Source organism: Egretta garzetta, unplaced genomic scaffold (assembly GCF_000687185.1).
Source record: "Egretta garzetta isolate BGI_Z169 unplaced genomic scaffold, ASM68718v1 scaffold154, whole genome shotgun sequence".
Classification (NCBI taxonomy): domain Eukaryota; kingdom Metazoa; phylum Chordata; class Aves; order Pelecaniformes; family Ardeidae; genus Egretta; species Egretta garzetta.
The window spans coordinates 3492262-3505394 of record NW_009259600.1 but is presented as its reverse complement, the minus strand read 5'-3'; the positions used below and the strand labels follow the sequence as shown (position 1 = coordinate 3505394).

General features: G+C 40.7%; 1 protein-coding gene across 1 annotated transcript in view; it reads right to left on the bottom strand.

Annotated features, from left to right (window-relative positions):
- The window catches only part of CPQ (carboxypeptidase Q), a 142727-nt gene that overhangs the window by 43516 nt on the left and 86078 nt on the right, over positions 1-13133 (bottom strand). The window contains exon 5 of the mRNA XM_009638356.2: positions 936-1027. Coding sequence (XP_009636651.1) covers positions 936-1027 — 92 coding nt within the window. The remainder of the gene's footprint in view (positions 1-935; positions 1028-13133) is intronic.

The window sequence follows — 13133 nt, the reverse complement described above, 5'->3', positions numbered from 1 at the left end:
CCAGAGTCCTTAATATATACTAAACTGTAACCTGTCACCTCCCTGAAGCTGAGAAAGCAAGCTCTTAGGTTCCTCTTCCAAATGAGAGAGCTGAGCTATCCCTGTAATTTGGAGATAAAAGGAGGAACTACATTATATATGAGTAGTTAAAGACACTTCTTAGTAATTTTAAACAAGTTAGTGGGAAATAATTGACTGTTCTTCAATTATCCAGAAAGCCATAACCATTGTAATGCCAAATCCGACAAGTCTATTGCAGATACAAATTGATTTAGTTTTGTTCATCACAATGAATTTGATTCAAAGTGAAATTTCCATTTCTTTGTTCTGATAGGTTACTTACCATTAAAAACATACTCTTAGGAATTGATTGTAATCTACTTTCATGCTATTATACAGCAGGTGACTTCTTCCTAAATACATTTGCATTCATCTTTTCTCTGCCTTGGATGTATTAACCATTGATGAGAGTAATACTACTAAATTAAGGAAAATAATAAACAATAACTTCTTTCACTTAGTTATACAGGTACAGCATAATTTTTCTGGGAAAAAAGCCCCACGCATATTCCAAAGACTTACCTCCAAAATTGTTTTATGCAACTGCCCTTTATGTCAAGATGTACTTTGAAAACACAGTTGTTGGCAGGAGAGACAGATGTGACAATACACAATATTTTTACCCTGATTATACAGTTACAGAGTTTGTGTGTTCCTTGCATCATCAGAGATCAGCCATTTTAAATGTTCCAAACCCTATAAAACTAATAATTGGCAAAGAATATTTTAGATTACCCACTATTAAGATAATTCCAGAACTGGAATCACTATTTTTGGTTTGCTATTAAACTGAACATTTTGACAAAAATAATATGGAAGTCACAAGACTAGGAAGAAAAGCGCTGCCAGGCAAATAATCTGAAGACATCATTTACCTTGTGCAACTGATAGTATTGCTCAGCACCTATTCCTCCTTGCTCTTCTGCCGTCCATAGCACCAAGCGCAGAGTCCTTTTTGGGCGAAGTCCTAAAATGTAATTTAAAATATTGGTTTTGGTACTAAATATCCATATATATGAGCATTTTTTGCATTGGTCTCCACCCCTCAATGGCTGAAGAGCCTGGGTTTCTATTCAGTAATCTCTATGTTCACCAAACGCAAACTATCTCAAGTGTGGGTTTTGTTGTTGAGAGCACTTTTTGTTTGTCTGGGGGGAAGGACTGGGATGCAGGGAGAGAGCCCACGCAAGGAAGGAGTGGGCTGTTGTGGCGCTGCTACCAGTTGCAGTAGCACAGGGGAAGCACATTTAGGGGATGTACTGTAGGTGTCTGATAACATAAAGTAACTATCTTGATAGATTTCTGAGACATATGCTGCTGTCATTGGGGTGGTCTGCAGTAAGTAATGCGCGTCCGCTTTCAGCAGATCCAAATCAAATTTTCATGAGAATTACCATTGCTTTGCCATCATTAATTTATTACGATTAATTGAAAACGAGCTGCTGGATTTTTATGAGAAATGTTTACCCATTTCAAGAACTGAGGAGCTCTGCAATATTATTTTGCTTTTTATCAGAGAAATGAAAAGCAACAATCTGGAATCTGAAATACAATCAGCTGCTGAATGTATGCACAGCTTTTTAAAACAAGGCAAACACAAGGCTATTCTGTATTTTGCTCTGGTAGCTCAGTAAGAAAGACAGGTTCTCAGATAAATTTTGAAACCATCTCTGCCATGGCAGATCTGAACAGATAGAAGTTGTTGCCCTTTATTTATTTGATTGATTCTATTCATAACCGAATACATTCGAGACATCAAACCTGAGAGCGCAGAAGAGCAAACAGACCAAGAATGAATAGTGTTCTCATAACAGTGTAATACTAATTATGTTCGAGGAAAAATAAAGCCCCCAAAACTATTAAAAATAAAAAAAGAAAAGAAAAACCAGTGAGGAGACTATCACAAGCGATAAAGCATAAATTACCACACACGCTTCTGTGCCGAGGAGAAATAATATCACTATCACCGTCAAAACTCATTTCATTTCCTAGCTGAAATGGATTAAGTTTACAAATAGACCTGACCTTCATTCTTTTTTTCTCTAGACACAATGAAAATCAACTGAAGATTTCTGTCTCGAAACCAGATGCCAGCAATCCTCATAACTGAAGGCAGAGTATACAAGGAATACTCAAATTCTGAAGAAGATACCTTGGATTTTCAAGTATTTCATAATGAAGGAAGTGCAAACAAATGGTTTAAAGGTGTATTTTCTGAATGCTGATCTGCTGACTGTAAACAGAAAGGTCGTCAAACCTCGTTATTTTAAAGACAACACCCCTGCACTCATCCCAGTGGATTCCCTGCTCTTCTCCTAAATCATGACCATACAGGATTAGCCTTCTTTGATTTTCAGATCAGCCAGATGGCCAGTGGGGTGAAATTAAGATAATAAAACATCGATTGGGTTGAAATTAGAAAGATTTTAGACCTAAAATAATCACAAAAGAGTCAGTGGCTTGGTTAGAAGGCGTGGCTCTAAAGAAGAAAAGGTGCTGGGTATAGAGCGGACGGTCCCGCAGCATGGTCCTGATGGCACTGCAGTTTAAGCAGCGAATAGAGGTGTGTTTGTCGTATCACAAAATACAAAGCACTGAAGCTCAGTCTCCAGCCCATCATGCCAAGGCTGTGAAAGCAGCTTTGCTAGGAGATGCTTGAGACAGAGGAGCAGCATCTCCTGCCTCCTCCCAGGCAAAAATCAAGATGCTTTGGTTTGCTACTGCTGGCTAAAGGGGGACTTGGGTCAGTGAGTGGGGACATCACATTTGGCTCCAATGGGCTGCAACCCTGGCTGATCTCTCCTGCTCTGGAGAAGCTTGAGAAGGTCTCAGCTCACTCGTGGGGAAGAAGTTTGAGATATTTATGGGCCCCTCCTAGTCCATCATTGCACCTGTCCATTGAAGATGGGGAAAGAAAAAAGCCCTGCCGAGCTTTGGTCTTTCCTGTCCTGGAGGTGGTGTATTGGCTCTTCCAATCTCACAGATTTCTGTCAGCACTTGTGTGTTCTACTGAAATTAAATGGGGAAGTTAAAAAAAAATAATATATATAAGCTAAAGAGGCAGTTATTTTAAATACAAAACAAAGTCTACAAAGGAAAATTTAATTTCCTCATTATCTTAATCTGAAAGTGATAAGTATTTATCTACCTGTTATTAAAAACACCTCTATTCTGACCAAAGAACATCAAACAAATCCAATATTCGTAAGTAAAATTGCTAAGAATATTCTCACTGCATATTTTTATTAAAAAATATGAAGTACTGTACTTAAGTTACAGGGCTATTTTTTATTGAAGTTTAACTACTTTGGCTTGCTTCTTAAAAACTGCTGGTTCCTAAGCAAGGTATCATCTTCACAAAATCAGAAGTCTTGCAGATCACAGCCTAAATATGTGTTGAAAAGGCATGATAAAATAGCACTTGGACTAGAAAACCACATTCTGTGATGGCCGTACCACGTAGAGGGGCAGGTAGCAAATATTAAAATGAAGGAAAACTGTTTCACAAATAAAATAGTGCCTCTTTTCTTTTTATCTCCATAATTGACATATTACATAGTCTAACAAAAAGGGCATCAGAAGGAAAAAAAAAAATGAAGTTACCCAGAACATTTAAATAGACCATTCTGGCAAAGTGCAGCAGGTTATAACTGCATTCACTGATGGATCAGCGCAGAGCCCCTATCACGCCCTCCCTGTGTCACTTGGATCTGATGTGTAACTCAAATGAAAGTTGCAGAGCTCAGCACCTCTCAAACCCACCGAAATCCCACAGTTCCCATCCTACTGCAGCATCCCAATAAAGAGAACAGCAGGGGTTTACAGGAGGATGACATCCAGAAGGTGATAGCCGGTACTCAAATAAATTGTTCTTTCTAAGCTCACATAACTAAAATCAAAACTAAACCAAGTACAGATCCCCCTCCAACACACAGATTAATACAAAACTCTAATTAAAAAATGAAGTAGCTTTTTTTTCCCCATCTACCATACCCTTAACTGGGAAGCATAGTCACAGTTTACCACAAAGGTGCACATTTTACTGATCAGCCTCTACATTCTTATGGTTTATCCCAAGCATAAGAAATACTGTAGGGCACCCAGAGTAGGAAGTTAAAGGATGAAATAAAAACATTAATGTGGTCGATCTATGACTAAAGAAACGTGTGTAGCAAGTACACCAGGACACCTGGTGTATTATATTCCCTTTGTGCTGGTGTGGCTGCTGGCCCTTTTGTTTTCTTTGGGTAACACCTTTTATGATTGCTCTGAACACTTCAGTCATATGAAAATGCAGCTCTTACTGACTCTATTTTCTGTTTCTTTTAACTGATCATGGAGTGCTCACACTTGCAGATGTCAGAGGCAAGGCTACATTAGCCAAAATACCAAATGCTGAGAAAAAAAGTTTCATAATGAAGTGGTATTAACTAATTAGTTTGACTTCAACCTCAACTACAATGAAGCATTTTGCCAAAAGCTTTTCTTTCATGACTTACGTAGAAGATAATTGTCAGCAAATAACATGGAGGTGTTACACACATACATACACACACATGTATACACATTTTACATTAATTTTAAAACTAAAATAGATATTTTCTAGATGTGACAGTATTTATTAATTCTTGTTCTTTCTTACACATGTGATCTTCCTTGTGATAAGATAACTTACCAGGATTCTATACAAGACCTGAATTTTATGTCCTACGTATCTTGCTCATGGGTGATAGACTTGAGACATTCCCACACAGCAAAACTGAAATGTATGGATTGGGATAAGCACAAACAAATCATGCTCATTTGTCATTTGTAATGTATAAAAATAAATGTGCTTCACCCTCAAGACAGCACATAAGCGAGGAGAGAGAACTTGAATTTTGCCTTTTCTTAAAATAGAGATCAGTAGTGTAAATACTGAATTTCCTTCAGTAAATATTTTCCCACTTTATAAACATAAATCCTTACTGATGGGGAGGATTAAGTATATATATACAGTATTTTCTAAGAAGACAGTGTATGATTGCTGATCAGACTTCTTCAAGAGAAGCCATCATGTTGTTATAAGACTGATCAGCTCTTGAAAATATAAAAAGCATTCCACCTTTGTGAAAAAGGAGTTTTTCCCCCACAAGCCAAGGCCCTGGGATCACCCACAAACAAATCAAATAGCTGCTCAGCTTACATGTGCCATATAAGCAAATAGCAGACTGATGTGAGTAGATTAACAGGTATTTTAACTTGCATTTATAGTGTATTCAGTGGTAAAATACTATTTTCTTGGTTTTAATTTCTATATTTCTATTTCTTCACTCTGCAAGTTGTGTTTATTTCCCACCCTTCCTGATTTTTAAGGACATTCCTAAGAAGTTGCATTAACCAAACGGAGCAGTACAAAGATGGGGCTGAAGCTCACCTACATCGCATAAAAAGGAAAACGACTGTAGCCCCCCACCATGCTCTCTGAAACTGGGAGGACCATGAGGTTTCTTAGAGCTTTGCTAGCTTTACCCTCCCAAGACCCTGCATAAATGGCCCAGCAAAGCCTTGATCTGAGCATCAAAGTAAAAGAAATTGCACTACCAGATCCCTTACTCTCTAATACTGCCTGAGCCGCTCATGTCTTTCCTTCAGGAGCTACCAGGGAGTGGTATATACAGATATACCATCCTCAAGTCTTCTCCACCGCTGCATTTAACATCATGAGCGACGCATTTTTCTGCATTATTAGCCTGTGGCCTGGAATTTCATTAAAAGGGTATTCATACAAAAAGCAGTAAGATACATGATGATGCTGCTGACAATCATAAAATTCTTAATACGCTCCCTACCTTTTTCAGGTTTGCAGTTGATCAGACATAGGGGATTTACCGTGTGATATTAGTTGGGGTATTTCTGTCATGCAAGCACCTCTCATAAAATGCCTGGAATTTCTAAAACCTCTGCCACAGCATAAAGTAAAAATAAAAGCATTACTCCATGTTTTTCTACAGAAGATAAGAATTCAGCATCAAACACAGTGGTACAACCTGCTTCCATTTCAAGTATCGGCATAGTTTTCTGTAAACAAGAATGAAATGGTATATTTAGTAAGATCTCTGTTAAGCCCCTGATGTAATACAAATAATGTGGAACGCTTTCCTTCCTTCAGCTATGCTACAATAGCGGAACTCCACTTGTGTAATGTGCTTCCTACCGGCTGAAATTACTCAATCAAGACAACGACCTTACCCAACTCAAACCCTGTGATTTCAGCTGCAGCAGATTATTGTCCATGTCCCATCCACTGCTCTTTGGAGCTGAATGTTTTTGCTGCACACCATTTATTGTCTCCCAGGCATACTACAAAACATTGATGCTCTCACTTGATACTCTGTGCCACAAATTTATCTTAGAAATGATTCCATGAACAATTCGCAGAGGGCCCTGATATACACCTAACACACCAGGCACCCATGGCATGTTCACGTGATGGCATTCTGGTTTTACAGGATTCCTTTGACAACAAACTGCAGGTTTAGAGTTTGAAGTTGGAATACACACTTCATCGACAAACTTAAACACATGACTACTATCCTTTTTAATGAGGAACTCACACTTTATTACTAGCTTGTCCTCATCCTTTTTAATTTATTGTAGTATCAACTGGGTTTGACTGAAAACCCTGTCTTAGGAAACTATGTCTCAGTCTTTGAGTTTCCTCCATGCTATGCCTCATGCTTTCCCCATCCCCTCTCCTGCTGTGTCTTCTTTGTTGCACAGTTTTCATGGAAATTTCCCAAGTCTCTCGTGACTTTACTAGCAGCCTTCTGCAAAAAAAACCACAACAGCCCAGCACTTTCTGGTGTATATTTTAGGGTCAAATTAGCTGTATCAATACTCATTCTTAATTGCTGTGTTTTGCATACAACGCATTAGCAGTCTTTATGCATCATTAAAATCCCCTCTGTCCTGGTTTTGGCTGGGATGGAGTTAATTTTCCTCCTAGTAGCTGGCATAGTGCTGTGGTTTGGATTTCGTATGAAAATAATGTTGATAACACACTGATGTTTCAGTTGTTGCTAAGCAGTATTTATATCGTCAAACACTTTTCAGCTTCCCCTGCCCTGCTAGGTGCACCAGAAGCTGGGAGGGGCACAGCCAGGACAGCTGACCCCAACTGGCCAAAGGGCTATTCCAGACCATATGGCATCACACTCAGAATATAAACTGGGGGGAGTTTGCTGGGGGGCAGCAATCACTGCTTGGGAACTGGCTGGGCATCGGTTGGCAGGTGGTGAGCGGTTGCATCACTTGTTTTTCCTGGTCTCTTCCCCCCTCCCCCCATTACAATTTATCACTATTATTATTATTATTATTATTTTATTACAATTATAAACTGTTCTTATTTCAACCTATGAGTTTTCTTACTTTTGCTCTTCAGATTCTCTCCCCCGTCCCACCAGGGGTAGAGAGGGTGAGCAAGACACTGTGTGGTGTTTGGCTGCCCACTGGGGTTAAACCATGACCGGACTTTTGGCGCTCGACATGGAGGTGGCTGCAGCAATGGAAGCAGAGCAACTGGAAGCACAGATGCAAACCCATCCGGGCTGCCAAATTATGGCAAGATATTGCTGCCTGGGTAGAGAACCTGGTTGTCAAAGTACATCATGTGGATGCTCTTGTACCCATGAGTCGGGCCACTGAAGAACATCAAAACAACCAGCAGGAAGATCTGTCTGCTAAGACTGAAGTGGGTTAGGTGGATCTGGACTGGCAACATAAGGGTGAATTATTTATAGCTCGGTGGGCCCATGACACTGCAGGCCATCAAGGAAGAGATGCAATGTATAGATGGGCTCGTGATCAAGGGGCGGACTTGACCATGGACGCTATTGCACAGGTTATCCATGAATGTGAAAAATGCGCTGCAGTCAAACAGGCCAAGTGGTTAAAGCCTCTCTGGTGTGGAGGACAATGGCTAAAATATAAATACAGGGAGGCCTGGCAGATTGATTATATCACACTCCCACAGACCTGCCCAGGTGATTATATCATACTCCCACAGACCTGCCCAGGCAAGCACCGTGTGCTCACCATAGTGGAAGCAACAACCGGATGGCTGGAAACATATCCTGTTCACCCATGCTACCGCCCGGAACACTACCCTGGGCTTTGAAAAGCAAGTCCTATGGTGACACGGCACTCCAGAAAGAATTGAGTCAGACAACAGAACTAATTTCTGAAACAACCTTACAGACACCCAGACTGAAGAGCATGGCATTGAGTGGGTATATCACATCCCCTATCATGCACCAGCCTCTGGGGAAATGGAACGATATAATGGACTGTTAAAGACTACCCTGAGAGCAATGGGTGGCAGGCTGTTCAAACACTGGGATACGCATTCAGCAAACGCATTCAGCAAAAGCCACTGGGTTAGTCAACACTAGGGGATCTGCCAATCGAGCTGGTTCTGCCCAATCAAACCTCTTACGTCCTATAGAAGGGGATAAAGTCCCTGTAGTGCCCACAAAAATATGCTGGGGAAGACAGTCTGGATTATTCCTGCCTCAGGCAAAGACAAACCCATTCGTGGGATTGCTTTTGCTCAAGGACCTGGGTGCACTTGGTGGGTAAAGCAGAAGGATGGGGAATTCTGACATGTACCTGAAGGGGATTTGATTTTTGGGTGAGAATAGCCAAGTATTCGAACTGTATGATGTTAATTGCTAGGTAATGCTGAATGTCATTACTACTATAGTTGTTATCTGCCATATTAATGGTATTACAGCAAGAATCACCTGGATTAAGGAAGAATGAACTTTGATGAAATGGAGCAAAGTGCAGTGGTGATGGAACCAGAACTGGCTTCTGTATGCAACACCCTCCACACCAGCAATGCTTTGTTAATTTTTTTTAATCTGGCCAAATATGCAGAGGGTTTTTTTCATTTTCTTTTAGATTTGATCTGCTAAAGAGGAAACCATTTCACTTATTAACAGATTGGGAAACAGGATTTTCTGAAATGTCCAGAATCTCAGCTAATTTTCCTGGTTTAATTAAACTGCTGGGCTTCACAGCAAGTTACATATTTTAGCTCTCATTGCATTCTCATTACACTGCCTATTTTTTATATCAGTGATATTTTTAGTTATAATATTCAATATTCTGGTCTAGACTTCAAGAGAACTATCAAATAAGATCACTTTCACCAAGCCACAATAACTTTTTAAGCCCTTTTTCTTTCTTTATAATAGACCGTACACAGTTTTGGTGTTGCAGTCTTCTTTTCCATAGTATTTCCACAGTAAGAGCCCACACTTACTCTGCAGTTTTGGCCTTTGCTAGAGGTCCCAATAAAGTGAGTATGCACAAATTCCTAACATTTGCTACCCAATTATATTGCTTTCCTGACAGGGCTCTGATAGCTTTTGAAATAGAAGACAGGAAGATTTCAATATTCCCAAGTATTTTAGTGAATGCTACCTAATTTCTGTATTCTGTGGCATAGGCAATCTCTGTTTTAGAGAAAAAGCTCTTCCCCTTTGCATCCTGCTTCTCTGGCTAATTTCAGAGAATACACACCTACAGCAGTAAAGTGCAATTTATAGGATTACAGTAGTAATGTAATTAATCAAGGATGTCAGATTTTTTCCTCTGAAGATGAAGAAGTCGCCTCCATTCTAAACCAGCAGGATTTGGGCTTTCATTCTGTTATTAGAAATACAATCCTCAATGATTCAGACAACTAATCTCACTGTTTGTGCTGAAAAGTGTCTGTCTAGTTAGAAGGTTTTTATTTGAGTGAAAAATAATGATCTAACAGCAAAAATCTAAGGCTATTAACATAAGCTTCAAAAAGTAAGCCAAAGCACATCTTTTAAAAAACCTTTTAGTATTACTTAAACCCTGACTATGATCTATTTCTAATTCTCTAGTGAAGCTCAAATTAGATATGGGAAACAGCTTTTTGCTTGGGAAATTGCCTTTGTTTTATTCTTAAAATAGTCTAATGCAATGCCACCTGCTTGATTTTTCTGTTGATATAGGTTCTGTTTGCAGCACTGAGGACGCTTGCACAGGGGAGCACAGGGAAGCGAGTAAACCTCTGAGTCTTGAAGGTCTGGAGTAAAGAGAAATGAAGTCTCTTGGAGAAGAGATGTGGCATCACAGGAAGAAGACAGAAAACGGGCAGGTCAGGGGCTGAAGACTGGGAGATGAAAGCAGAGGCAGGAGCCAAGCCGGGCGCTGCAGCTTATTCTTACCCAAGGCTGGCAGGATGCTCAGGGCCATGGTTTTGGGGGTAAAAGGACACTACTCTGCCACAGCCGCAGAGCGGGAGCAGCTTTTTGGACAGGTTCCTGCAAAAAGAGTGCAGGGAGACAGCAAGGCCTGAGACGAGCAGGGCGAGGGAAGGACTGGGGCTTGCAGAGCTCCAGTGGCCGGCCAGCAACGTTGATGGCAGTGCAGCAAGATGCTGGGATTAAACCAAGCAATTTTATCTTTTTGTTTTTCTGGAGGCCAATGAGTTTATGACAGAATAGGAAGGGCAGATTTACATAACAGTAGAGGTGGGAAACGTGAGAAGTTTTAGGTAGATTTATTTTAAGAAAGCGATGGAATATCCGAGAGGAAATGTCAAGGAAAGAGCTAGATATACAAGAGTGGAGGGGAAAGCGGTGAATGATTCGCAAGTCTAGTAACTAAAAATAACATGGATTAAGCCTTTTGACTGGGGAGATGGGGGGAGAAGAGGGAAGCGCAGCCCAGAGCCTGGTGCGGTGGGTTGCAATCAAGCCAGGCAGCAATGCTGCCAGAGCAAGGGTCTCTTTGGGGGCCCCCTCCTTGGCACCCGGCCGCACAGCTCGGGGACAGCTCAGACAAGAAGCGCTGACACATGTGCTCTTCTGCACATGCCATTTTAAACAGAGAACCAGGTAGTCTTAGTGTCACAAAATCAATACAAGTCACATCTAAAAAAAATATAAAAATAAAAGGAAGCATTCTACTTGCCTGTTTATGTGTAAAACAGCAAAGCTCCGGGTCAGCAGCACACTCCTCCACCCCCTGCCCTGCTCAGATCCTGGTGCCGTGTTCTCCAAGTCTCGTAAAAGGAAGAAGACACTGTCCACCTTTAAAACACACCTTATTCCTCTTTAGGAAAACCTCCTTCCTTCAGGGTATTTAGACGTCTCATCAAATTGTGGAGCAGAGAAGGCAATGCAGGGCGCTGCTCCCTCACTCTCTGGGATTATAAGCATCAGTCATGGTTTGACCTTACTGAGCGGTGCTGGCTCTACCTTCTGCCTCTGCTGCCCTGCTCTTTGGATCAGAAAACCCCCAAATCTCTTAGACTGTCCTCAGAGCTGATGAGTCAGAAAATGCACCAGCCACACTTGTCTCCCCATACTGAAAATACATATACCCTCAAAAAACTGACAGTAAGGACAAGATGCCCCTGACTTCATCTGGGAAGGACTTCAGCATTTCACCATGTCAGCCGTGTTACAGACTTGAAAAGAAATCACAACAGCCTCTGTCGTCAGGTTTTTAAGGGTTTTATAGATAGACAAAGCACAGAATTTATCTTACATTTCCTGGGTAAATTAAAGCTTGCAGAGAAGCAGCAGTCCGTGGGACACAGGGCAACATTGTTATGGGGGGCTGTATGCCTGAATTTACTGCCAGATTAACAACTTTATATGTCTGCAGTCAACCCTCTGCTATGTCAACCCAGTATGGAAATTGAAGATTTAAGTATTTGCCAAATATGCATTCAACCAAATGTTGAAGGAATAAATTCAGTTGTAGTGTAACAGCATATGCAGATATTCCATACCAAGTAGATTTAATAGATTTCCGGAAGGTGAAGGTCAGAATAAAATACGCAACTTTGGGGAAGTGGAAAGAATGTAAGAACAAGGAGTTAAAATCAGGCATATTTAATTAAAAAAAAGAAAACCTACAGTAAAAGCAGTCATTTCGTCATGTTTCACAACATATCTCCTAGACAGCAAACAACTACACCACCACAGCTATAGGAAATTCAGAAAAACATTTAACAAAATCTTTGGCAAGTAGGTTAAAATTGCAGTTATATGACTTCAATTAAACTAGCAGAAAAGGAATGACTCCAGTGATCTTTTTTTTAATAAAACATATCTTTAGTCCTTATATATTAGCCAGTGAATTTCAACTCGGGAAATGTAACTTCATACAAAGACTACAGTGAACTGCATAAAAATCTGTCTTACGGTTTTCCAGTCACGTTAGTCACGGGTATAATTCAGATGAGAGTTACAATTTCAATTTTAAATAAGTTTTAAGGGGCAAAAACTGTCTAATCAACTCCTTATGAGTAACATAAAATGTAATTCAGGTAGTACCTTAAAATTCTTACGTGCATTGTTTTAAAACATTTCTGAAGTTTTCTGTGCCTTTATCCTGTGAAACAGAGATTTGGTTGTACCAGATCCATGTCTTCATCTATAGGAAAGTTGACTCAGAAACTCCACTTCCCCATAACGCTGGCAAAGAGGGGGAAGTACACATAGCACCTATCACCATACATTTCTCGGTTTTTTGTGTGCATATAGATCATCGTCTAGGAATGTAGGAAGGCCGTGTAAAAGGTGCGATGGCTGGGATTAGACTTTGTCAACAATCATCCTTCCTTCATCAGGCTGCTCTCGCAGCAATGGCATCAGGCATCCCGCCCTGGGCACAGAAGAGGAAAATGTGCCCTGTTCATCTACTTGACTCCTGGTATTCGCTGGCTCTGGCAGCTCCCCATAGCAAATATTTTTTTACATGGAAGAACCAGGATTCCCAGAAGCCCTTGGAGGCACAGTCCGAGCAGGAGACTTCGGGTCTCATGTGGCATGCAGACATGACTGAACATGAGCTTAATGCATGGAACAACAGCAAAAGCGGGGAAACGTTTACTCTGTATCACAATCCATCATTATAGTGGTCTTTGGAGCGCAGCCTTGCCTGAAGTCTGTACCGACTACTTCAACACAGGCAGGAGTTCAGATGGCAATAACCAGCAACCCCTTACACTGCTGCAGTTCAAGTGATTGAAGGGAAAG